This window comes from Chaetodon trifascialis, chromosome 11 (genome assembly GCF_039877785.1).
Source record: "Chaetodon trifascialis isolate fChaTrf1 chromosome 11, fChaTrf1.hap1, whole genome shotgun sequence".
In the NCBI taxonomy this organism is placed as follows: Eukaryota; Metazoa; Chordata; class Actinopteri; order Chaetodontiformes; family Chaetodontidae; genus Chaetodon; species Chaetodon trifascialis.
In genome coordinates, this window is record NC_092066.1 from 6,825,725 (window position 1) to 6,852,975 (window position 27,251).

The following is a 27,251-nucleotide window of genomic DNA, read 5'->3' on the forward strand; positions in this document are numbered from 1 at the left end:
CTAAAGCTGTTTGCCTACGAACCGGCTGTGCAGCCCAAGGAAGGAAAATATATTTCAATATTTCATTTAATTTAAGTGATGCTTTTGATGAGTAAAACCAAAGTCAACTGAAAAATACACGTGTTTAAAACGAGGACAGAGCACACTGGTATTTTTATTGGAAACTAAGTAACCATTTAGGAAACACAGCAGCACTTCGGTTAATATTTCATACGCTGCAGACTGTTTGGGGTAAGATAACCTCGGATGAGTCATCACTAAGTAACCTGTGGTTTTTGATTTATTCAGCTCATACGAGAATTCAGCAGCTAAGATTAGTGCGTGTTGCTCAATTAGCGTGGATTATCATTCACAACTCACTGCCTTATGTAAAAAGTAAAAGACAGAGGAAGAGAGAGAGAGAGAGAGGGAAAAAAAAAGACTCACAAGTTCACCCTTGTCTCCTTTGCTTCCCTTCTGTCCAGGTCCGCCAACTTCTCCCTGTGGTGCAATACAAACAGCAGAGCTCACATCTCTCCTTTCCATCTTAAAAGGCTCCCTTGTTTTGTCAGTTCAATATCTTTAAATGTCACCTTTACCACAATCAAGCAGTAAATATTTCTCAAGAGATTCTAATTTGATTGGCCCACAAAGACCTTGGTCGAGGGTTTGCAATTAATTGATTGGCTCTCTTGACTTGATTGACAAAACGGCGTGATGGACAACGTGACTTGGATCGGAGAGGCGTGAAGGTTACAACATGAAGCTGCAGACGTGCGCTTCAGTGGATCAGCCGTGGATTTGCTGGCCTGAGGGTGAACAGGTAAGCGATGGCTACTCCAGTTTGTGTTCAGAAGAGTTTTAATGATTCCAGTTTGTTGCTTTACTGAATGCAACAATCTGATAATAGTTCCCGTCATTGTAGGCTCAAGGCTAAGCTAATTTAAAACGTAATTGGTATTAAATGTTGTGTTTTCTGTATGTATGCTCTTTACATTTAGACATGACATTGCAGCCTGTGTGAACTATCCACTGTGTGTCATTACAGCAATAAAGCATGAAGTATGAAGGTGAGCCAAACAGTGCATCCTCACATTTCTTGGCACATTTCGTAGATACTGACAGCTGCAGTCATGTGCTGTATTCTATGATGCTCCCATTGTATTTTTGTATTGTGCTGCAGAAAACTTTGGAGTTGAACTACATCGTTCTGATCTCATTAGGATGGAGCTGATGGTTACAGATGTCGAAGCAGAACTCTGTCTGATCTCCACCTGTTTTGCTTTCAACGAGTGCAGAAAGAGCTTTTGTTTTAAACATAACTGACTCTCTGGGGTTGATAATTAAATAAAGTGTTCGCATCTTTACTCCACCTTGTCACCGTCCTCTCCAGGGGGACCCTGAGGACCAGCGGGACCAGGAAGACCAACAGGACCTTGAACGCCATCGCGGCCGGCAGGCCCCATGGGGCCTTTCTCTCCCTAAACAGAAAGAAATGTTGCATTACCAACACCAAAGACGTGTTCGACAGAGTGGGAACTGGACAGAAATACTTACAGGACCACCCTTTTCTCCAGCAGGGCCAGGTGGTCCTTGGGGTCCATTGCGTCCCGTCAGACCGATAGGACCTCCAGGGCCAGCAGCACCTCTCTCTCCAGGTGAACCCTGTAACCAGAGAACAAAGACCCATCAGTCATTGCTGCATTGCGTGGCAGCCAACTAGAGAAGTCAATTTCCTGCCGAAAAGGTGTGAAACTGCTGAAAGCCGCAGACGAGCGTGCTTGGTTAGACCTGAAGCACCTCATTAGAAAGGCTGCCCTAATTAAGAACACTTTCAAGGACTACCTTTTCCACAGACGTCAGCCAATATAACGTGAAGTTTCCTACACGTATCAGAATGAGTAAGCCTCGTTGTTTTCATTTGTTTTTCCTGTTTCACACAATAATTCCCATTTAAAAAAAAAAAGAAAGACTTCATGATTTCATGTGCCCACACACTCCACCCAAGGACACCACTCATTAAAGAGCAAATGTTCCTTCTGCAACATGCACACAATAGAGTATTTAGAATATAGCTTTTATATTTGTTTCTATTTTTATTGTATTGCTGTAAAAAGCTGCAACAACAGTGATGAAGTAACCTGCCAACGTACACAGAATGTCCTTTCTCCTCAAAACAATGAAGGCAGAACACATAGTTTGATGACATTGTCTCCGTTATTAAGCGACCACCTAGCCGATGCGAATCTATCTATTGATGTAACTACAAGTACAACACAATATATAACACGAGTGTTGTTGTTTTTGGACATTTTAATGCAGAAATGTTACACATTAAATAAAATCATAAGAACAATAATAAAACTACACTGACCCTGCTGTCGACTTCAGAGCGTCACTCTGTGCCGACGAACTCTTGTCTCACTAAAAGGATTCAGCTGCTTGCCTCTGCCAAGGCCTTATGGGAGGTCTTTCCTTTCTTTCGAGCATCAGCACGTCTTATTACCCTGCTCTTCACTACTCCCAGGTGGATGCTCATCACTGTGTAGGTGGCCCAAATCACGTAAACTGCAACCACATCTTTGATCAGCACTTCATTACAGCATCCTCCTACCCGGGGAAGGTCTCAGGCTGCTTTCAAATACAACACGTGCATGTGTACGAGCCAGAGATTCACCCTGATTCGCACACAAACACGCACAATGATTGGGCTGCTGATGTGAGCTGCCACCTGGCACTCATATGCCTGGCCCATTTCATGACACACACACACACACACAGCTCCAAACTGTCATCTCCAGCCTGCCAACCTGCCCACCAGGACAGTCACACACACGCGCAATCACACACAAGTTTGCATGACTCATATCTGCTTCCCCCCATCTCATTTTGCCCGTGTCTTTTCTCCCACACACGTGATTCTCTGGCTAGAAATCAAAACTGCGACACAAAAACATGCACACATCCAAAGTTTGTGACTCAACTTGTCGCATTCTTTCGTTCTGTTCTGTGTTTTTTTTATTTCCCTTTCTTGGTTCGTCTCACACAAGGCACACAACCCTCTAAAAGGAGGATGAAATAGCAACGCACACACACACACACACCACTCACAGACTTTCCCACAGCAGCTCAATCTCTGGCAGGAAATCGATGGAGGAAAATATCAGATCTCTTGTGTGCGTGGGCATTGCACACCGGCCTCTTTTTCAAGGAGTTTTTCAAACACTACCAAAACAGTCTATCACATGTTTTCAGCCAATGGCTCACTTTCAAGCCAATTTAAGAAAACTATCTCATTTCGCAGTGGAAATGGTTTCACTCATTCAGAGAACGCCCTTCTTCTCGCTTTCATCATCTTTTCATCCGTGCTCTGCATATCCGCTGTCATCTAATCTGGTGTTGCTCTGTCGCTGGCGAACAGGGGCAATTATCGGGAGCCTGCGTTTAACGCTTGAACAAAATGTCAGACAGTTCAAAGCTGCCTGTCAGTCAGCTTTCTGTACAGATTCACCACCGGAGCTCCCGAGGCTTTTCATAGCATATATTGCTAACTGAGGGGCTCAGAGACAAAGGCAGGAAAAAAGTGCCCCACTTATTTATGGATTATCCTGCCATTCGTGCTCCTTTTCAGGGTCCTAAACTACGTGAAAGCAATGCATCTTCATGCATGTCGCATCTACGGGGACTTCCTTCACTGTGATCAAGAGCGAATCAGTGATGCAGATGATGCAACATAATAATCACTGAGAAAAACATCCCAAGTCTTTTAAGTCTGATTATTAATTGAGTGAAAAGTTTCTCGAAAAGTAGCGGCCATGAAAAAATAGCACGGGTGCAGAACGAGGCACGAACAGTTTCTACAATAACAACTAAATGGGTGAGGAAAACATCTCAGATCAATCAAGTTACCGGGATGAAAGTAGCTGTTGTTCAATTAGGCAATTAAGCGATGATTAGGCCGTGCTTCAAAGTGACGCTGACACACGGCACCAGTTAACTTCACGCCTAAGAATATCTCTCAGCTGGTCTCAAAAGCACAATAAATCAAGCAGCAAATTGCTTTTTATCAAACCCTCAGCACACAGTTTCACGAGCCTCTTATTTTAAACTGCTAAAAATGAATCTTCATAAAACTGAAATGTTATCTTCTCCTGTAAATATATATAGAAAAGAAAACAGAAACACAATAAACTGAAATCTAGATTTTTAAGTAAATGTGTTGCATGATGTTGTTTTTATCAATGCAACTGAGTGAACAAAGAAAACACATTGAAAAATGGCATTTAACCCTGCCGTGTATATTCATATTGACATGTTTTGAACTGTATTGTGTCCCTCTACACTGTAGTGTACATTACACTGGAGAACGGCGTGTGCAGCCTCGCTCTCCGCGAGCACAAGTCACTTCTCGCTGCATCTCTGTGGCAGAAGAGATGAGGTAACCATAGTAACAGGCTACTTACGATGGGGCCGGGGGGACCCTGAGGCCCTTCTCCTCCCTTTAAGCCAGCTGGACCCTGAAAGCAGAGGACAGGAGAGGGTTAGATCTCATTCACAGCGGGCCGCCACTCAATGCCATTCAAAGAGCGGTAATCACAGCTGTCAAATGGGCCTTTAAATGTTACCGTGTGCGCGTGTGCGTGCGCGCATGTGTATGTGTAGATATGCGTATACACGTGTATGTGTGTATGGATGGCCTGCATCCAGAAAGGCATACAGTAACTTTGAATGTGTGCTCAATACAGAGTCAAAAAGGAAGAACTTGTTTTTGGATAGAAGCGATGATGCTACCAAAGGTCCACTTTCCTTTCAGATTGACACACATGAAAGTAAAGGGCATATATGTGCTTTCTTTGTGTTATTAGGCCCCAATTAACTGAGGCAGCAGGTCATTAAAGGGTCAGTTTGCCCAGAATAGAAAACACATATATTCGCACGCCTTACAGATAGCTTTGGTTTTATTTGTTCAGGTCCTGCTTTGTAAGTCTCGAATGTTTCTTCTGTCATTTTTGAGGTGAATGGGAGCAGCACAGAGTTCTTTACGATTAATTTCCATATTAAACTTCTTGACGTGTCACTTTTTTAAGGCTGTGAGCACCACAAGCTAAATCCTATTCACATCCATTGTGTTGGGGTGAAATCCCAGAGACAGGCATCTTGAAATTTCAGCACATAAAACCAAAAAAAGGTGAGCGAGGAAAGACACTTTTGGGGGAAAGAGGTGACGCAAACCTTTAAGCAGTCAGGTAATACTGAATACATTCTGTTAATGGGGTTGGTAGATGGGAGTTCAGTCACTGGATTTATCTAAAATTGCCAAACTCAGAAAATAAATCACATAATAATGATAACAATTTAATGATGCAGCACAGACATACTCATTAATAAAATACCAAGATTTCAAAACATTTACTTAGGCTGCAGTTCAACTCCACCAGAGAAAAACTGGCGATTACTTAATAAATTATGATACAGCCTAATCTGTAGGCATATTTACATTACTAATGCAAAAGGAGCCATTAAACGAGCTTCAAAGCAAATGAAAATGGGCCGATAAGGTTCTGAAGCCCGCGGTGGGCCACGAGTTCAGGTACAGTCCATCTATCTCTGGACGCCCGTCATCTCCTGGAGATCCCGGCCCTTGAATGGCAACGCCTGTGCTGCTGAATCGCAGCGCCAGGAGGCTGAGATTGCATATGGAAAACACAGTTCACTAGAGGCAGTAAAGACTTTCATTATAATAACTAATTTACAGACTCCGACAGAGCCAGCGGGTGCAGACGCTGCCAAGCAGGCTCTCCAGCTCCCCGGCTTCCACATTTCACCACGGTGCATTAGAAGGCTGGAAGGATCTTTCTTTACCGGACACACAAAAAGTTATTTATTGGCTCATATATTGCCACTGTGCCTTTCCTCAAGACTGAAAGATGGGATTAAGAGTGTGTGTGTGTGTATGTGTGAATCTCTCTACGTCTGTCGAGAAGAGGAAAATAAATCTGTGTGTGTGTGTGCTCGCACTCTCTCAGCAAACATGAGATTAAATTTATTGTTCCTGCTCATACAACAGGTGCACACGCTCATGTATGTTTGAGCCTGTGTTATTGGATGCCACCACTTTAAGAGCGAGTGGGAGGCTGTGTTTGCTCTTGTAGTGTGTGTGTGTGCGCGCGTGTGCGTGTGTGTGCGTGAGTGTGTGTGTGCTGCCGTTATGAAGAGAAAGCCATCCCTCTGCACACATGGGACAAACATAACGGTGGTAATAAGTCTGGGCAGTGCTGTCGTGCGCTCTCTTAATGGTCAGCCTTGAAATGAGCTTCAGCCTCAGTCCCTCAAGCTGATCCTCAGTCAGCCTTATAACAGCCATCCGCTTTCACCTTGAACTTTTTCTCACCCACGCCCAGCTCTTTTGAGAATTAATTCGGGTTACTCAGCAGGCTCAGAGTGCATGTGATGCACTCACAAAGTCGTGGGTTTGAATCAGGCTTTGATTGAGAGCAAAACAGGAATTTCCTATCGAAGAAAAAAATCTGCAACCAGTGCAGCTCTCGATGCGGAATTAAAGATGTTCAGCTGATCACAGAGACATTCTGCGGTTAAAATACCAAATTGCCAAAGCCACACCGACAACAGACTAGAACCTACTCCAACCTTGCTGAGATTAATGACGAAAAAACATGTCAATATTGTGCCTGGCTCGGTCCTCTGTGTTACTTCTGTGCAAACCAGGTCTGCACCCTTCAGTCTGGACCGCTGCCAGGCCTGACATTTGGTTTAACAGCAGGTAGTTAGCCTGGTAATTGGAGTTCGGAGCTAAATTCAACCGGGTGTGTGCTCAGGATGGGGGATGACACACTTTGCATGTGTGTGGTTGCATGTGTCAACGTGTGGGTGGTCTGCGCGTTACCATGGCCCCTGGAAGACCTCTTGCCCCCTGGAAGCCCCTCAGGCCAGCAGGCCCTGCCTTTCCACTATGACCGTGAGGACCTGGATCGCCCTACAGAGGGAGGAAAAATAACATCCACTTAACTGACATCCGATATACCGTCAGCTAATCATTAAACACAGAACTGCTGCGGGTGAAAACAATGAGCGGGGCTGAGTCCGCGAGAGTGGCAGAGGAGAGTCAGAGAAAAACAATTAAAGTGATTGATCTGTTTGATAAAAAGCTGGAATTATACTGTATTGTGCGGGAACAAAAGCAAGTGATTAAGAAGTGAAGGCACAAAAGGACAGATGTGCCGTTTTTTCACAAACAAGCATCAAAGCAATAAAGAAGACTAGAATACACCAGATTTTAAACAAAAGCGCCACGTCTATCTTTTAATTGCTGAACCGTCGAGCCTCAATTTTCCTAAACACCACTGGACCATTATTTCAGATTGTAAAACTGATAAACTGGAGGAAGACATCCTCTTCAGTTCCTCTGCAAAAATGTGTTCAATTTTTAATCCTTTGAACCCATTCAGGTTTAACAATAGTGCAGTTTGGTTACAGTGGAAATAAAATCAAATAAAATCTTAAAGACCTTGAAAAAGTGTCTTAAAAACAACTTCTTACTGACATGTGAAGTGTTAAAAGACTTAATTTCAATTAACACAAGTACACTTGCAACCTTGCAACTTCAAGTGTTATTGCAGTTTGATGTTTAATTATAAGATAACTGTATGCAAAGTGTATTTCTCTTTTTAGACTCATATGAGAATAAATCTGTTCAGGTAAAATCCAAAGTGTAGTTCAGCTGTAAGATAGAGGTGGTCCTCTTTTATGGCATGATACCTGCAACTGCGTATGGCTGGTGCATTTTGCTTCTGTAGCACAGAAAACACATACTCATTTACCTTTCCACCCTCCTTTCCAGCAGCTCCAGGTAGACCCTGCTCACCAGGTGGACCTGGAGAGCCTGGGTGTCCTCGCTCTCCGCTGGGTCCTGTCTCTCCAGTTGGGCCCTGTCAGGGACAACAGAGACATATGAAGGAAAACGCTCTCTGAAACATGTGTCCTAAAAATTATGCGATATGGAGACAGTCGTGGTGCTGAAGTTGTTTAAGATATCACATATTTGATCCTACATTTTCACATACTTGTGCTTTTTTGCCAATGCAAATGGAAGTCTTAATGAGATGGAATAATTTATTTTCAGCCCACGCTTCAAGACTTTCAACAGACAGGAGATCTCACTGAAGGCATCCAAAATTCTTATCAAAACCATTTGATGCATCCTGATTGCTTTCGGGACTGTTTTTCAGGATTCAGCTGTTGTTACAGGTACATTTCAGCGTCTCCAGCTCTCTCAGCAGCACACACAGATTAAGTGAGGAGGTGGATGGGAACTGTTGCAGTGCTCTGTGCTGTATATCTACCTGTGGTCCAACCACCCCTCCGGGTCCTGGAGGTCCTGTCTTTCCTTGGAAACCCTGCAAGGGAAAGCAGATACAGCTGACTGAACACAGGGAGGGTTATATAGTATGCACTGTTTGCTTTGTGCTATACAGTACACAAAGGGTCTGAGCCACATTCTTAATGTGGTGACATCTTTTGTTTGTCACTAACGAAGTAATACCAGTAGAAATACTCATTATGCAGCAGAACAGAGTGTTACAGTAATATATTATTGGCCTCTTAATGATGAATTCATGTGCATACAGCCTTTTATTGGAATTGGTCAAGCTAGTTTAATCCGTTAGGGATTGAAAATAGACTAAATATCTTGGATGGAAAGTTTTTGCAGTAAAAAAATAAACACAATAAACATGTAGAGCTTTACTTAGCTCAATTAAATTCACTCCAACTTAACTGACATTGAAATAAAGAGCGTGCACAACAGATTATGAGCATTTATTTGCTCTAAAAATGCAGTTTTGGACATGTAATTAAAGAGATGCATAAAAACACGTACTATGGAATCTAATCGGTAGTTAGGTTTCAGTCTAAACGTGTTGCAAATGTTAACTGAATTTTGAGAAAGTCATCAAAAGGAAATGCTTGTTTCCACCCACTTCTGTGACGTGATTATTAGGAGTTGGTTTACTAAGAGAGAAGGAGTACGCGGAGCCAATTCTTCAGTAGGAAAAAACCATTACACCACTGGAGAAGAAGAGGCGGACAAGACGACGCGGTGGATGGAAATGTGACGTTTCTGTTTCTTTTATGTATTAATGTGAGAAAGGTGACATCAGATCTGTGTGAAGCGTCTCCTTCTTCTTCTCTTGGAGTGGAAACAGCTGATGAGTCATGTGAGTTAAATGTTCTTTACATCAGAACTTCTTGAAAAAAGGTGTTTCCATCGCCCATTTAGCGGATTTGCTCTTTTCCAAACCGGGCAAAAACCACCTCAAGGGAAGGTAAAAACTTTTTTGGGGAAATTGACTTCTTTCAAATTTTGCTGTTTCCATCAACCTTTCCTAATGAAATACCTCAAAATGTGCATAAAAACACGTTTATGGTACGATCAAATAATCAGTCATCTTGGCTGAAATAAGTGACCATCAGCTGTTATGAGTATGTACTAAATCAGCTCAGCATATTCCATTTTCTGTTACTGGTGCTTTACTTTCAGCCTAAGAACACAATTTGTATGCAATTTCAGTTTTCCTCCTCCTCGGCTCACTTTTTTTTTTCCTACAACCTATCTGAGAGACTGAGTGGGGAGTGAGTGGGCACTGATGCATGATGTTCAGGGTCATATGGCACAACACAATGCATTCACGGACGAAACTACCCACTCACCGTCTCTCCCCTCTGTCCAGGATGGCCGGGCAGCCCGTCTTTTCCTGGCGGGCCCTGGGGGTGAACAGGTGTATAATAGACAGTTCATAAAAGACATAAGGTCGTAAGTGTGTATTAATATTTGAAAAGCTTATATGGAAAGTGTCAACGTGGGTTTGTTGTGGACGGCGCTAACTCACAGACACTTTGACAGCAGCTACTTACATTGGGTCCTTTAGGTCCGGGGAAACCGACGGGTCCCTGTGGTCCTTGAGGTCCCTTAAATGGAAAGAAAATGAATGAGTGAGTAGTGCGAAGAATGGATAAGAAGCACAACACAACTTGAAGCAGTCATTGGTATTTAATTACATTTTAGATGTCAAATCCAGCTTTCTTACCGCATTTCTATTATAGATGCATTTTTATTATAACTGTTAATGATTTTATGTCACTTTAAGCTTGATGAGTACACAGAATTGGGTCCCTTCAGGTAAATTAAGGATACATTTATAATTGTGAATTCAAAGCTGCTAACCAGCAGCTACTGTAGAGCACATATGCCTCTTGTTTTAATTCTGATCTGGTAAATGAAGCTAAATAAAGCTCTAATTCACTTTGAGTCATGAGTCAAACTCAACGCACCTGATGTGTCACCAACTCAGTGCACGAAACTTCAACATTTCAAGAGGCTCTGATCAAACAATATCTGATACTAACCCTCTCTCCTGGCGGGCCAGGAGGTCCATCATTGCCTGAGGTGCCCTGAGGAGAAAGTAAAGGCACAGAGAAACATTGTCAAAACTGTCAAAGTGTGAAGTGTGAATAAAATCCATGTGAAGCACTGACAGTGAGGTTATACAGCAAGCCTGTTTGCACATGCACATTTCAATTTTGGCAAGAAGAATTATGTTTAATATGACTGTTTGGATTTTTACAATTTTACATGATTCAACAGAGCCAAAGCGATGTGTATCTTGTGCAGCATGTGAGCAAATTAGCCTGTTAATTTCTACTGTTTCTGTGCTGTAACAAAGCAGGTAGATGTTACATTCAAAGCATTCTATTTGTTCTCTTGAGCATGTAGACACATTCACATTGGCCCAGCCGTTATAAAGTGACTCTGGCTCTCACCTTTGCACCTGGCTTTCCTGTTGGTCCTCTAGCACCGCGGCCACCACGTGGACCCTAAAACACAGTATATAAAACAATTCAGTGATTGGAGGAAGAGCATTTTCAGTGCTTTGTTGAGTATCAGAAAACACAACAAACAATAAAAACGCAGAAAGTGATCGTATAAAAGGCTGGTAATCAACGTCCAGCACCTTCCCCACCCATCTGATCCAAAGGACTAGAGGAACAAGCCCGTGCAGAATGACACAGAGGAAGATTTTTTTTATTTGAACACAATAAATCATTTATGTGGAGGGCTGGGGCTGAGCTGGCAGACAGCTGAAATGCCTACCGTTGGGCCTCGTTGCCCTCTGGGGCCTGCTTTGCCAGCGGTTCCCTGAGAAAGAAAAACAAAAGCTTTGATTTAGGACAAAATCATTCCTTGTACCATCAGCAGATGTGAGTGCTTTTTTCATCTCTTCTCAGAAGTTTGAGCTAAAGCAATTCTATAATAGCAAATACACTCAAACATCAGACAGACGCAAACGCTGAGGGGGTTTGAGTGAGGGATGAAACAGAAGCATCGGAGCATCTTTGGGCAAAAATAAATAATCAAATTGTTGCGGTAAGTGGTTACCCACAGGCACTTGACAGCTTGAACTACCTGTCAGTTGTAGAACGCCGGGGCCAGGGGTGTCTGGCTCTCAGTGTCTGCCTGAGAGCAAAGACGAGCGCGTCTCGTCAATAACACCCCTCCCCACCATTCTGCAGCCCTCAGCCGTCATCTGCACCTTGCACATCTGCAGAAGGCTTTAAACGTGGCTGTTCAAAGGCCTCATTTCAGATCTTGTTTTAATTGATATGTTTTACTCTTGTTATTTCCTCCGGAGTGTAATGATTCCTCTGTATTCTGACGTTTAGCTGTCATTTATAAAGGCTGATAGATGTGTACCCCTCTTTTATAGTTAGACAGCTTATTTGCATTCGTCAATCCTCCCGTTGATTGCTAAATCCTGATGACGCTATTGTTTTGTTTGGGGATGTTTTTCAAGCTTGTCAGTCCATATTAAGGGAAATCTTAATGCTAAGACGTATGAAGATATTTCAGCAATTGTGTGTCTCAAACTTTGGGATGAGCTGGAACCACCTGATCGCCAGATATCAGCAGATATGGCTGATTGGCTGAAAATAGCTGGTTGCTACAAATGGTAATATACACATCCAAAGTGACATTTTAGGGGCTCATTAATAAACCTTAATGCTCCTTAAACTGTTATTCTGTACACATGACAGCTACTGCACGTCCGATTGCTCCTCTGTTGCTCGTCCTGAGGTTTCTTCCATTTTTTACTGTTTTATGGGAGTTTTTCTTTATCCGGATGAAGGGTTTAAGTACAGAGGGTGTCATACAGACTGTAAAGGCCTTTGAGGCCAATTTGTGGTGTTGAGCCACACAAACAAAACTGACTTTACTTGTGAATGATATACAAGTCGCTGTCTCTCAAGAGTTATTATACACTTTAGACAAATGGCTCTAAATGGATCTTAAATGAAAAATTAATGATAATTTTTACCAAAAGTGACCATCCTGCATTTCAATATTCTAATCTACACTTAATCCATCTGCACACAGTGACGTCATGTCTTTAATAGGTCCGAGAATGGATTTTTTGGCTCACCCTCGCCCCTTTCTCGCCGTTCGCCCCGGCGAATCCAAGGAAGCCGTTGGAGCCCTGCAAGACAAGTAAAAAAAAAAGTTAGAGACAGAAAGAAGTGACAGAAGGGGGACTATATTAGAGAGCCGGAGGGTATAAAATAAGAGATGTCTGTGTCCAGTAACAATGTGACAGAGAAAATATCACCAGTCCTTCTGTGCTTTACTGACCACGGCTAATTATCTGAGAAACCGTGAAGTCCGAACATAAGTACTGCCATACCAGGCAGAAGGTTGTTATCATATGGCTGCAGTTTCTAGTGAAAGTTCCCATAGATAATGACAGCCTCCTTTTAAAGCTTAACAGGAGCCCAAAGGGAAAGTCTGGCCCTCGCCACTTAGAGGCTTTCTGACACACAGACAGAGGTGCTGCTAGGTTGTTAGCACAGTTAGGGAGCAAAACAGGAAGATAAAAAAGTCTGTGTGAGCAAATAAAGACAAAGGAAGGGGAAACAGCAGATCCCCCTTGATACCCATCAGCAATTTGGTTATTGGACTTTCGCAGGCTGTGCCCTCTGATAGTGGCGGTGGTGCCAGTCAAACAAATACTAGGAGGGAAAATCACTGTTGGGTGAATAAAGGGAGTACCAAGCAGCTTACCAATACAGCCTGACTCTATGCAGCATTAGGTAGTGTAAATATATATCAAACCAGTTCAAGTTCAATATTTCTTTGTCTCTTCTGCTCTACAAGGTCATGTGCAAGCCGGGGTGTTTTCGAGTTTAAAACGTCCTCTGATGCAATGCACATCTATAGTGCTCATTACCGCTCACATGCATATGTATACGAGGCATAATACTGAGCAGTATGAGCAAGGGCAGCACAACAAGGCGGCGTGGGCAGAATTGCAAGAGGTAAACAGCACCGGCATTGTGGAGACAGCAGGAAGGGAGATCTATGCTGCTTAATTTGTTTTTCACAGAGGTGCAGTTATGGTAAACTGAAAGGAGAGCTGGTACTGGACAAGCCTGACTTGCGCCACAGAGATAAGACAGTCCACTGAAGCTGTTGCTAATGGCATGCAGAATTAACGGTGTGGGAAAGCTGTTAACAGAGAGTGATGGGGTGAAGCAGCCAAAAACACAGCCAGTGGAGGGATTCGAGCACGAGCCGATCGACGGGGATAAAGGCTACAAATGGGCCAGGACTTTGACCCTGAACCTACTCACGAGGACAATGTGACAGTTTATAACGCCGATGTTTCAGTGCAATGGGAACATATGTGAGCAGCACTTGATCGCTTCACTTCTATGAATCAGTTTCAGAGAAAAGCAAAGCTGCTGTTAAATATAAAGTACCTATCGAGAGAGCAAATGTCAGCAGATGGCCGAGGAGTGCTCCTTCACAAAGGAGGAATCATACAGGTGAGGTTAATAAAACAGCTGCTCCCCAAGACCCCAAGAAGAGAGACAGAGAGAGGGTCCACTTGTGCTTTGCTTCCAGATCCAAAAAAATACAAAAGGCATACTGCTTTGCAAAAATTAAATTAAAAAATTACAGTTTGATCACAAAGCAAAGTACAAGTCTGACTCCTCTTCCTTCTTTCTGTTATTGTGGTCTCAAGTAAGCTTCATGCTTTGTTTTAACGTTGAGTGAATGTCACACATTTTAAATGCTTGTTATCTCTCTGCTGCTTTTACAAAGAGAACTTCAAATGCAGCAGACTATGGCACAGTTCATATACTGTGCCTTCATTGTCTCTACAAAAAAACGTTTTTTGAAGTATATAGTCTAGAAAGAAGAGCTCATCCTGGCCTCCACTGGGAACCTTTGAGGGCAGCCTTTGTTTAAAATTACTTCTAGATACAAACAAAGAAATAACCTTTGTGTTTTTGCTATCTTTGCTTTTACAGCATACTTTCACGACATATTTATAACACTGATTCCACTAGTGGGAAGAGTAAAACGTCCAGTAATTAAAATAGATGCAAATTACTGGACAGAATACTGTGCAGTGTAATTATGACTCTGCAGCTCGTATCGTCCAGGTCTCTTATTTAATCTGTGTGCCGCGCTCAGCCCAGATCCTGCTGACATTAACAGACAGAGCGGGAGACTTGCCTATGTGGACGATGCGAGAGTAGGTGTATCTGACCCGTCATATCGGTGCCAAGCTGTCAGCGCTGACAGCAGCATGGAGGAACCAGCTGCAGCAGCACATCTCGATAGTGGAGCTGAGGCACAGCGGTCAGCGCTACAGTGCAATGAATGCCAAGACTGTTAGACAATGCCTGGAAGAGTGTAAGGAGGGAGGACAGCTGATGACTCCAGCAGGTGACCGTGCCACTTAGGCTCGCTGTAAGAGCTGTGGCCAGAGTACAGTGGGTGTCTGCATGGGTTTGTGTGAGTAAGTGTTCGTCAGCAGGTCTTAGAAAGAAAGCAAGTTTAGATAACTGCAGGCTCACATACTGAAGACAAATATGGATAGAAGGTTTTGTGGTGTTCAGTAAACATTTACATACAGTATGCATACACACAAATTCATCATGTGCACACATATAGCACAGCGGCTTCACTGGAAGGCAGTGTAGTGAGCAGCGATTGCCTTGCTGCTGGCAAACGTCTCCTCTGCTGAACTTCCATTAACCAATATGCTGAACACCTAGAGCCGGCCCTGACCTCTGACCCTCGGTGGAGTGGGGGCTCGCACGGTGAGAATTTCTCTGCATTGATCAGTAGAGTGCATTATTACTCTCATCACACACCTTGGGGCCTTGTCTGCCAGGGTACCCAGGCAATCCAGGGAGTCCAAGTTTTCCCTAGAAAGGAGCAAAGACAAGAAAACAAAGACGATGAATTCTCATTGTGTGTCACCAGAGACATCGTTGGAGACTGCAGTAAAGTTCACAGAAGTGTTGCAAAAAGCAATAAACTTATAACCATAAAGTTTTACTTCTAGAGTGGGAAATATTTTAATGCCATGTTTATGAACATGACATCATCTGTGCAGAGGCCTCGTCTGCTTTTAATCCCAAATGTGAATTCACTTTGGTTGTTTTCGACAGTGCATTGGTCATTAAGAAGGACACGGGATGTGATGTAAGTTGAATATTCTTATTTTTATCTTCTATTTCTGTTATGAATCCAATACTTCTGACTCTTCTATTGTACTGTTGTACTAACATAAAGCAAATCAGGATGAGGGAAATGCATAATTAGCATTGAAAGGGGAATTAAATTACAGTTTGTATTTGCACCAGGTGGGATTAGCTCATCTGTGTTGCAAAATCATGTAAAATTACAGAAAAACTTGCCTATTAACTCTTGAGCTGCAAGTAATTTCAGCAAGTTTCCCTTTTTTACATAATTTTGAATAATATTTTAAGCGTTTTCCATCTGCAGATGCTGAGATCAGAATTACTCTGATCATTACTGTGCTTTTATGATGCCATTTCAGCCCCAGAATGGACTAATCGAAGCCTATTTACTGAACAAGAAAACAGCTCATTGATCAAATCTCTGCTAAAGCTTTCGTAAACTATTGTCTTCAATGTCATCACTACTACAGTAATCCTTTAATCTGAACTGCAAAGATCTTGTTGTGTCCTTTAATACTTGTATTTGTTCGAGTATAAGTACTGCAGCACCACAAAGCAAGATGCTCTGTGGCGAGATCAAAGCTCCGTGGAGAAATGTTGGCAACATAAGGCCAATTAAATGGGACTGTTGTAGAGCTGAAGGGCAGTGGAGAACATCTTATCAGGACAGCTGTAAATCTATAGTAAACTACTCTCTTCAGACTGCTTTCTCTCTACTTCATTATAGGCACCTGTAAGGAAAGAGCTATCTTGACCCTGGTCTAGTTTTTAACAGCACTGAAACAGACCTTGCTACATCTCTTCATACATGAGTGTTTACTGATGTACGTTGCAACCTTTTATCACCCTGTAAAGCATCAGAATTAGATTTGTATGTAATTATCACTTTCAATGAAACCGGAACTTGAGCTTGAACTTCAGTATGTCAATAAAACACATCACTCAAAATAGAAATACACAGTTTTACAGTTCAGGCTTTTCATTATTTACCTTCTCTCCGGCTAATCCTATGGGACCGGCTTCTCCGTTGGGTCCTGACTTGCCCTTGGGGCCCTCGGGGCCGTCTTCTCCTCTGGTTCCCTGCACACCACTCTCACCCTTGATGCAACGAAAGCAAACGTAAAGTGTGTCATTATCTTTACCGCCCTATCACTCTCTGTGACTGCAAACATCAGTATTCTCTTTAGAGGTGATGATTCACCTTGTCGCCCTTGAGACCCATGTCACCTTTGAAGCCAGGGAATCCATCCTCTCCCTGAAGATGAAAGAGATGAAAAAGATCATTGTTTAGAGCTCAGTGTTTTATCTGGTATCACAGAAGCAAATCTGTCAGATTCCTGTAAAATAGGTCACATCTAAAATACTTTAAACAGCTAAAAAGAGGAATACTGATGGACCACTTGGGGGACAAAGTCATAGAGAAACTTTCACATCATCATCATGTAACTTAATGTGATCCAATCTGTGCCGTTAATTTTTCTCATAGGAAGCTTCAAATTCCTCAGTTTTTGTTCACATTGTCAGAGAGGTAATAAATCTATTTTACATTTATTTCTGAGGTTGTAGCAGCTGGTGGTGTTGTACTGGAGTGTGCTATATTGAGCAGTGTTTCTAATATTCTGCTATAAAATTTTTGAAACACCTCTAAATATCCAGTCCAGTTCAACACCACTGCACCACCACACAAAGCACAACCTCAATAATAAACATGTAGTCAAATTAATACCTCTCTGACAGTGCCAACAAAAACTGAACATTATTATCTTTGTACAGGCAGAAGTGATGGCAGAGCTGTAGTGCTGGATCACATTAGATTGTAGTGTACCTAATAAAGTGGCCAGTCAGTATACGGCGTTACTGGCAGTCAGAAGTATGAGGACTCCTTTGGATAGTTTAATACTGACACCTAGTGGTCACTTAACTGAGGCATTCGCTTACTCAGTTTTGCACTGTCTCTGTTTCTCTGTGCTGTTCTACTGACATCTGGTGGTTGAAATTGAGAATACAGTCTTCTGTCTCTTCCCAGGCTCTGTTGTCATTGGTTCATGACAGCTGTGTTCTCCACATTGCATACTGATGCCAATTTTGGGCCATATTTTTATGCATGCAACCACTTCGATTCTAAATCATAACACCATAAAACGTGATAAGCATGTAACACAATCTGTAACTTGGGATTGGTAAAATACTTGTCTTCTGGATTTTATGAGCTTTTGACAACACGTTCAGAATTTTCAGGTCATCTCTGAAGAGTTTCAGCTTCCTCAAAGCTGACAGGAAAATGGATTCAGTGACTCTGAGGCAGCAACAGGCTGAGCTCAGCCACCGCGATCCAAGAAAACAATGGCAACACATCGGTCTCCACTGAAACCTCCTGACAAACAGCATCATTCTGGTTTAATGTTCCACACTCCATTACAGCTGAGTGGCATGAGGATTTAACTGCCAGCCTGATGGGCCTTAGAGAGTTTTTCCACTTGCTGGATTCCCGGGAAGCCTCATTTGAGACGGAATTGCAAGTCTCCATTTTTAGAGAGAGGGCATCTGTCAATCATGCTGAGGAAGAAGAGGAGCCTGCTTACCTTTTCTCCTTTGCCACCTTTAAGGCCTCTAATTCCCTCAGCACCCTGACAAAGGAGGAAAAATAGAGTCAGGATGAGAATGAGAAAATGGAAATTCATCATGGCAGGGTGGCACTGTATGACTAAGATAGTGCTTACTTTCACGCCGCGAGGTCCAGGGTAGCCGATGGATCCCATAGGACCAGGAGGACCCTGGAAGATTGAAAAAAGTGTCATGAGCTGTGAATCAACCTTTACTGCAACGTGTCTTTGTTCAACAGTGATTCCTCGAGCAGCTATTGGACAAAGTCATGCATATGAAAGCAAAGTTAATCAACAGCGTCATCTTCTGTGGTGCGCAGCTCATTGCAGTCTAGCACAGAGAACAACAAGGTGGCAAACACAGAAAATCACAAGATTAGCTAAGCACAGGAAAGACTGAGCAAGGCAATTCAGAGTGTTCTATTTCTGCTACCGCTTTACAGATATTATCTAAATTGTGTGGTTATATTAAACCTCGCCCTAGTGGCACACAATGCAGGCCAAACAAATGCTAAATCTAATTATTTGCAAGGTCCGCCCGACCCAGGCTTCTCCCTGAGCAGTGACATGTTTGATGAATCTTGTGCACGCTTTCCGGCAAAATCCAAATTAACCACTCATACTTACAGCTGCTCCTTTCTCGCCTGCAGGACCTTCTTTTCCAGGGTGACCCTGTGAAAGAACAGATTCAGTTCATCAGCAGCTGATTGTGTAGGTTGTATGTATTTTGACTGAAAGACATAAAAATGAAAAAGGAGTGAGGTGCTTTACTTACAGGGGGGCCATCAGCACCAGCAAGGCCATGCAAACCTTGTTTACCTTGAGGCCCCTACAAAGAGAGAGCAATAAAAAGGAAGTGAAATAGACAGACAGACAGATAGTGGAGAGGTGCGTGCATGCACACACCCCGTCTATGACAGGATTATGAAGGCTGCCAAAAGTTCATCTGCTTGAAATACTATTAAATATCCACAAAACCACTAAGAAAATACTTTCAGTTAGACAAAGTAAGTGCTTATGCAGCAGTAGTCTTATGGTAATATGCATACAGTGTGTGTGTGTGTGCACGCGCGCGCGCGCGTGTGTGTGTGTGTGTGTGTGTGTGTGTGTGTGTGTGTGTGTGTGTGTGTGTGTGTGTGTGTGTGTTTTAGCCTTCAGAGAAGCCAGTAAAGGCCTTTAAGCCTCAGACAGCAGCAGATCTGCAGAATCACTTATGAGGTCCTGACTGATTCACTTATCGCTGCAGCAGAGCTGAGCTGCTGTGGGAGGACTGAAGGAATCACTGGGCTCCCTCTTTACTTACTTTTTCACCAGGTGGCCCGATTGGACCTTGAGGACCAATAAGACCCTGAAAGACAATTAAGACAGGTCTGTTATTAGAGCAGTCATTTTCAATAACCAGGCGTACATGATTCTGACAGAAAATGAAGCGGTGCGTTTGGGGGATATTTTGACGGTGTCCTGTATTTGTAATGTGCTTATTTTGTAATGCATTCTTCTTCTTCCTCGTACAATTTGATTTTTCTTGCTGAACTACTTCATCCTGCTCAGCCAGATACGTTCAGACAGTGTATGTTCATTCAGCCGTGCAAAGCGAAGTTCTTTGTTCTTTCCTACAAGTCACGCATCTTGCAGACTTCTTGAAAATTTGCGCCATGTAGAATAAAAAAAAGCTATAAACAGTTAAAATAAGCGAGCCTTGTTATTTTTCTATGGGCCAATGCCTTCCCTGGAAGGCATCAATCTGCCTCTGGCCAGGTATAACTAAAATGAAGTTATTTATTCAACCTGTATACCATCAGGACAGGTCCCTGCTAATACTTTCCAGTGGAATGACGCCATCCTGTCCGTGCTGTGAGCGTCAGTGGGACTGAAAATCTTACCTGGCAGTGGTCATTTTGCCCTGGCTACAATGTTGGGTGTACTGTTTTGTATTAAAGATGACTCCAAAATGGAATATTTTTCACCGTGCCACCAACTGGACAAAGTAATTGGGTTAAGTGCAATCAAATCAGTACAATATGTCTCATCTCAGCAGGACAGAGAGGATGTTTTTCTGCTTCGTAGCCGCAGAGAAACAATGTTGGTGAACACTTGTGAAGTTCTTTGCTCTGTTTTGGTGTTAGTTTTGTGGAATGCCCCATAGAGAGACTGTGACTTCTGGAGTGAGGGATGGAGAGACAGAAGAAAAGGACAGGAGAGCAAAAGAAAAATGTGTCCACGATGGTTTGATTGGTTTGATGGGAGTTCAGAGCTCTTCCTGCTGCACAGTGGATATGAGGATGGAGCATTAAAAGGACAGACTGAGGCAGAGAGATGACAAGAGAGGGATGAAGAGTTTGGGGAAGAGAGGAGACAAAGTGGAACACAGCAGGAGAGATGAAGTGATCAGACGTAGCATAGAGATGGATACAGGGAGAGAGAGAGGAAAGAGGAGAAACTTACATGTGGACCAGGCAGGCCCTGTTGTCCGGGAGGCCCTGGCTCTCCTTGTGGACCCTGTTCATCACAAAGACAAAGAGGATGCAATCAATTTTCTAATTGCTGCAAGTGATTCCATTTATTTATTCCATTGTTTGCTTTCGATCTGTGAAATTACTGAAAAAGAAACAACATTGCCAAAGAATTCAGACTGTGCTGGCAACGAGGAGCAAACCTTAAAAAGCCCCGTGGTGCTGTGGTTCTGGCTTAGATGAAAACTCTGGGTGACCTTGCTTGGATATATTGGTTGAATTTATCCAATCTATGTCAAGAATGTGAAACAAAAAGGTACAAATGTTGGGGAGAAATGCGATACACTGGCTCATAAAGTGGAGCTGCCTGTGTTCTGGCCTTATCCAAAGTTATGTTCCTATCAAAGCCAGCCCTAAAAACTGGTGGCTGGGCAGAATTTAAGTTTGGCTATGAAATACAGCTTTCTCTAAATACATGCTGTGGGGCTACACAGCCATCTTGGTATGGATTAAGGCTAATAGGACAAACCGGAATGACGAGTTGTTTGGTATCCCTGCTGAGATTTGGTGTGTCACAAACCAAACACATACAAAAAGAGACAAGACCCCTGTGAGGCAATCTGCTGCAGCTGTTACAACAAACACTAAATACAAACGCTGGATTCAGTGAAGTTTAGGTTGCCTGACTGATCGTCTGCAGGGCCTTGAGTGCAGAATGTAAAGCTGGGAATTCATTGAAATGCAGTCAGTCAGGCATTTGGGTTCCTCACTCGTAAAGGATGTCTTAAAGACATCCATATGTTAGAGGCCGGTGTGAGTGCCAGACGGGTTTCGAAGCCCTTTGGGAAGCTCTACTACTGTGGATACTTTGATTTGATTTTCGAAATCAATACCAACTTTAAGGGAATTAATAAGAAACACAATGTATTCCTATTGTTTTGTGTCCCTCCAACAGCTGCTTGTTTCTCCGGCTCGGTGATTCAGTGACCACAGACAACGAGTGGGCTCGTCCAGCTGTCCCGACCAATGATATGTTACCCTCAGTCAAACATCCCACTGAGACCCTCCGGGAAGCTGAATGTGCGATGGGACCACGCACAGACTGGCCTTCCTGTTCCTTTGCTTATCAAAACTTGAGGCCTCTTCATCATGGCCTATCCAGTCCACAGACTTTGCAGTTCAAGGAAAAGCTCTAACAGCTTTTGTAGGACTCCCCCTACCTCCATCTACTATCTCTCATCAGCAGATGACCTATGACCTCCATTCTTGTCATGTTACACAAGCCTAAAAGGTCACTGACCTGCAATCAGCCTCAAGCCAAATTACATACTGATTACTAATATGCTCTCTTTGGGACCTGATTATCCACCAAAACACATATTTCTCACCATGTTTCCTTTGGGACCAGCTTGTCCATCAAGTCCAGGGAGACCCTAAAGAGACCAGAATTGGACAGTGAATCTTATTGAGCTGGATCACGACTTTTGAGTAGTGTCAGAATGAAGTGATATGGGAGGTGTGCTTACACGCTGTCCTGCGGGACCTGGAGACCCTCTGGGGCCGAGCAAACCTCGAGGACCCTGCCAATCAAGACAAACATGAGTTAAAGAAAATTCTGCAAAATAATACCTAAACATATCAGCATTTGTGCGAGTTTGTAGGCAGGCAATAAAAAGCTAGCATAATGTACGGAACGTTAGGTGCACTGAAAAGCCGTAAAACTGTTTTGACTTGAGTGTAAAGAGCTAAAATACTGACCCCTTGTGATCACATATGGTAACTGCAGCTGCAGAACAGTCATGAAAGTTGTTCCTTATCTCAACAGCTTAAGTTATGCACTTAAAATCACTGCACTTACTGCGCTCTTTCATCGTACGGTTGGTATATGTGATGAAATGCCGTGCAACTATTTCTTTAAAAGGACAATGTTATTTTGGGTATGACGGGGAGGAACTATTTCTCATGCAGCTACGTGGTCCATTTGAACTGAGCTAAGCAGCATATGGCAATTTCTCATGGGTCATGACAGAACAACACGTTTCCCAGTTCTATTTTCTGATCTATTATTCAGAGCCGTTCTGTCTTGGCAAGGTCGAGATTACAAATGCAGTGGTCCTTGCAGACAGGAATGTCCTTACAGCTCCAAGACAAGAGGAGGGCAAGGCTGTGGATTGAAATAATTGCCAGAATGAATGTAGAAGGAATGAGGGGATGGTGCTTGTAGTAGCACAGGAAGTTAGAGGCCTGATGATGATATATTCATCATATTCTTATCTTTGTCCTGATGTAATAAGATGCAAGTGAACAATCCTGCCCAACTGCGTCATCAGATAATAATAAATACACTTACACTCTCTCCAGCCACACCTCTCTGTCCAACCTGGCCATCTTCACCCTTTGGATAGAAAGAGAAAGAGTGTGTTACAAATGAGAACGGAGTAATGTTTAAGACTTTTGGAAACAAGAGTAAGCTTTGTCGTGACTGATGTGCTACTTACTCTTGGGCCATCCTCTCCTGGAGGTCCCGGAGAACCTGTAGGACCTTGTTCTCCCTGGAGGGAAAAGATCACAGGAAAGGAATATCAACAAAGAGGGGGAGTGGCAGGTCACAAGGGAGTCCACATGCTTGATCCCTGCTGCCAAGAGAGCAAAAAAAATCTCCAATGTTTACTTCCCAAAAAAATATGATATGGGTCAAAAATTCAGAAAACATAGAGGGACGATGTTGAAAAGTCAAAGGCAACAAAAAGGGCAACTGGAGTGCCTTTCATCTACAGTAAGCATCGTCACCACAATCTATGGTTTCTACTATTCATAGTGCTCTATATGGACTGGCCTACCTCTGCCGGCCCTGTAATTACTCAGTATAGGATAAGGCCTGACTCCCTGTCTAGAAATACCCCTCTGTGATCTCTCTCCTCTCTTTCGGCTCTCTACACGGGCCTAAATTGTGCAGAAACCAAACGCAGCGCTCCTTGTCCGCCTCCAGGTCTGGTTAAGTGGTTCTGGAGTCGGTCCCACCTCGTAGAAGTGGGTCAAACGCCCTAATGAGTTCCACTGGTTGAGAATACATATCTGTCAACATGAGATGGATGGGAGGTGGCCTTTGAGCTACCAATCAGCCCCGATGCTGCTGTAAGGACAGGGTACAGAGCGGCGCTGACTGTGATCAATGAGGATCAAGGTCTAGAAATAAGAGACTGGAGAATCTTATTTTTGGACACAGATAGAAGCCTTTAATGATGCATGCTCTCCGACCTTGTTCAGTCACCAAACCCAAAACTCTCTCTCCATACTTACTCTGTGTCCTTTTTCTCCAGGAAGACCAGGCAGGCCGTCAAAACCTCTGTCACCCTGAAACACACAGCCACAAATGGTTCGTTCTGTCAATCTCCTCAGCACAGCACTTTCAACACATCCCAAAGGCACTCAGTGGTTTGATGGAAAACCTGGGGTGTACTTTACCTTGGGTCCTGCCTCTCCTGGCATTCCTCGAGCTCCATCAGCTCCATTACGACCCTGAAGAACACGTAAATATCATGTCAGGCTACATGGAAATCCCATTAGAAAAATAGTCAATTATCTTGTATGGCTTTAGAGAATAAACAGAGGAAAGATGCAATAATTTTTCTAACTAGTTTACAGTTAAATAAACATGACTTTATGAATTTACACAACGTGAAGAGACGATTATTGGGTGCAGCTGACTTATTTGAAAAAAAGCCATGTTTGAAACTAAACGGGCTCGTCTCTTTGGGCACTGCAGCATTGATCCTCGCACTCTTGTCAGCGTGAAATATTGGAAATTTGGGAATTTAAACTTAATCTCCCGTTGCAACACAGCGCTGATCGGGAGGGGATGAATCATTATAAAGTAATGAAATGTGAAAAGCTGGTTGATCCTGGTTGGAAAGAACTCTTACCCTCTTTCCTGGTTTCCCTGGTGGACCAGTTGCACCCTGAAGACCTCTGGGTCCCTGTGAGGAAAACATACGAATGAGACACTGAAGACTAAAATATTATTTAAGTTACGATTTCTTTATGCTGAGATGCACACAGGTGAACAAATTATGCTTATTGCACAAATCAAGGAGTTTGACCAAATGAACACAGATTCCTTGTGTCAATTCTCACCTGTGGTCCAGAATCACCGCTGTCACCTTTAAGTCCAGGAGCACCAGGACTTCCCTATTAAAATATATACACAGGTTAAATGAATAACATGTTTGCACAGAAGCCAAATACTGTATTTAGTCATCTGATCATTTGGCAAATCCAAACACACTAAATATAAGATTTAAAACTTGGATTTTATGAACACACAACAGAAAGACATCCTGGATGATCTTTCCACGTGTACAAAACCCCTCCAGTATCCTAGAAGTGTGGGATAGGTGCAACATTCATGTGTTGTGTGGAAGAAACTCCCAAAGAAGAGAACGTGTGGCAGGTGATCCTGAAGCTATCATAAATAATCCGCCCTATGTGCAGAAACAGTTTTTGCATTCGTCTTTTATCAGTCACTCAAGCTGCATATCATACGTCGATGGAATAAAATCAAATGTGCTCACAGTCAGAGAGGGAGGAGGGTGGTGTGCGAGTGTGTGCATGCATGTAAGGAGTGTGTTTTAGGAAATGATAAAATCTTGAAGTTGAAGCCTTCACAGGAAGAAGCGCTAATCATTAAATGTGTTTTCCATTTCATTTTCATTTCAACTGTGAAACGAACGGATGTTACATTAAGCACATCAATGCTGTGGATGCGTCTGCATGCAGATGGTTTTCAAAAGCTACTCACCAGAGGACCAGATCTTCCTGCCATGCCCGCTGGCCCCGGAGGACCTCTCATAGCCAGCTGTGGATCAGACAAAAACAACACGTAAACCGCCGGTCAGCTCACAGTGTCAGCACTCTTGCGTTTATACCCGTCTACACCAACTGAATGCGCTGAAACACAGTATTACCTCTTCTATCACAAGGAGTTAGGATAATGTATGTTTTACATTAGGAGTGCAGCCATGTTCTCTTTGCAGTCAGCTTATTAGCATCCAGTGATCTTCAGAATCGGAGAATCAGAATGAGGCTTATTGCTAAGTAGGATTTCACATGCGAGGAATCTGACTTGGTGTTTTGGTGCATAACAGACGTATCAGGAAAACAGATAAAGAGAAAGTAAGAAGAAAGTAAGTAAGTAAGAAAAATATTATAAAATATGTACACAACATGATTTAAATGAACAACATATGAGCCCCTGTTTTTAGTCTGATGGAGATACTTTCAACGGACAGAAACTCGTTAACATAAGTTGCTCTTATTTTCCTTTTTTTATTCTCAAAAGACCATCATGTGCAAATTCTTGTTTGATTCATTCATTCAACTGACTGAGCTTAATACTGAAAGGAATAAAAACTGAAGGAAACACTAACTTGGGTATAGCATGGAGCCTTACAATGTGCAAACTTTACTTTGTTCTTGTTCAGGGTTTACCACTCTGGTATTTGTTCCGGTTCATGGTTGACCACAGGCTTACACTGCCAAAAAGGTTGCCTGGGATTTATTTGCAGCCTGATTATTGAATGAGTGAATTTGCTAAAACCAAAGGCGATCAATTCATGCCCTGTGCTACGCTGAGGACTGAAACACACACATCAGGTTGCGTGCATGCTTTGTGGTTGCTAATTGCATCTCCAGAGTGCAAACAGGTTAAAGAGAATTCAGCAAGTTCAAAAATGTCTCCCTTCAATTCCCTTTACATTTTGAAGACCTTACAACTCCTGCCATGTTTTTTTCTGTTTCCTGCCTCGGGCCAAACCTCTGGCATAAAAGACACACACAGAAAGGTGACAAGTGCTTTCAAGACATTACTAAACACCAGATCACCAGTTTTGACAGCCCTCCTGCTCCACAGAGCGTTGTGAACGTGTGAATATTCAGTGTTTGTGCAACTTAACGATTTTCATGTGGCCTACTATAGATCACACCTTGCTTACTGCCACATAATTCAACCTGTTTTTCAACAGTGCTGCGGCTATCCGGACCCCTGAGTGAGTGTGAACATCTGGTGTGGCTCTATATACTACCTAACCTGACCCAGCTCCATATTTTTGAATTTAGACAGTTTATAGGATGAGGGGGACTTCCTCCATTCATTATTTAGTACACTTTCTGGGACATTTAAATGCTTTCTTTTAAAACTTGGAGCACAGTATTTCTTATGAATTAAAATCTGAGTCGTATATCAGCCCTTTCGGAGCATTCAGTCGAAGTTAAAGGCAGCAAATGAGAGTAAACTGAGACACAGAAAATCAAAATAAATGTCTAAACCGAGGAGCGTATTTGGCACTGATACTCACCCTGGCCTGAGACAGGATGGCCTGAGCCTGAGCTTCCTGGGCTGAAACCACAGGTCCCTTGTGTGATTCACCGCCCGCACGGAACTGTCAACCACAACACCAAAAAGAAACACAATTAAAAACAAATGGACTCGCTCCTTTTCACAGAGTGCGACATCTAATGGACTCCTATGGTGAGTGTGTTCACATCTTTCTTTTTTTGTTCAACCTATAAAGCTGTCACCATGCCACACACATACAATCGCACATGCATGGCTTACAAGCACACACGGTCATGTTTCCATCACTTTTGGGGA

The 27,251-nt window shown here is 43.0% G+C and overlaps 1 protein-coding gene across 2 annotated transcripts in view; it reads right to left on the bottom strand.

The window, feature by feature from the left end:
* LOC139339253 (collagen alpha-1(XI) chain-like) overlaps positions 1–27,251 on the bottom strand; it is an 83,683-nt gene that overhangs the window by 23,127 nt on the left and 33,305 nt on the right. For both annotated transcript variants that reach the window (XM_070974788.1, XM_070974787.1), the window contains 32 exons: positions 26,956–27,039; positions 25,401–25,457; positions 24,737–24,790; positions 24,526–24,579; positions 24,068–24,121; positions 23,903–23,956; positions 23,101–23,154; positions 22,953–22,997; positions 22,129–22,182; positions 21,991–22,035; positions 20,595–20,648; positions 19,453–19,497; positions 18,925–18,978; positions 18,777–18,821; positions 18,267–18,320; positions 18,129–18,173; positions 16,748–16,801; positions 16,537–16,644; positions 15,214–15,267; positions 12,474–12,527; positions 11,147–11,191; positions 10,816–10,869; positions 10,402–10,446; positions 9,910–9,963; positions 9,706–9,759; positions 8,340–8,393; positions 7,818–7,925; positions 6,884–6,973; positions 4,443–4,496; positions 1,537–1,644; positions 1,353–1,460; positions 427–480 (listed from right to left, as the gene is read on the bottom strand). In XM_070974788.1, coding sequence (XP_070830889.1) covers positions 427–480; positions 1,353–1,460; positions 1,537–1,644; positions 4,443–4,496; positions 6,884–6,973; positions 7,818–7,925; positions 8,340–8,393; positions 9,706–9,759; positions 9,910–9,963; positions 10,402–10,446; positions 10,816–10,869; positions 11,147–11,191; positions 12,474–12,527; positions 15,214–15,267; positions 16,537–16,644; positions 16,748–16,801; positions 18,129–18,173; positions 18,267–18,320; positions 18,777–18,821; positions 18,925–18,978; positions 19,453–19,497; positions 20,595–20,648; positions 21,991–22,035; positions 22,129–22,182; positions 22,953–22,997; positions 23,101–23,154; positions 23,903–23,956; positions 24,068–24,121; positions 24,526–24,579; positions 24,737–24,790; positions 25,401–25,457; positions 26,956–27,039 — 1,950 coding nt within the window. The remainder of the gene's footprint in view (positions 1–426; positions 481–1,352; positions 1,461–1,536; positions 1,645–4,442; positions 4,497–6,883; positions 6,974–7,817; positions 7,926–8,339; positions 8,394–9,705; positions 9,760–9,909; positions 9,964–10,401; positions 10,447–10,815; positions 10,870–11,146; positions 11,192–12,473; positions 12,528–15,213; positions 15,268–16,536; positions 16,645–16,747; positions 16,802–18,128; positions 18,174–18,266; positions 18,321–18,776; positions 18,822–18,924; positions 18,979–19,452; positions 19,498–20,594; positions 20,649–21,990; positions 22,036–22,128; positions 22,183–22,952; positions 22,998–23,100; positions 23,155–23,902; positions 23,957–24,067; positions 24,122–24,525; positions 24,580–24,736; positions 24,791–25,400; positions 25,458–26,955; positions 27,040–27,251) is intronic.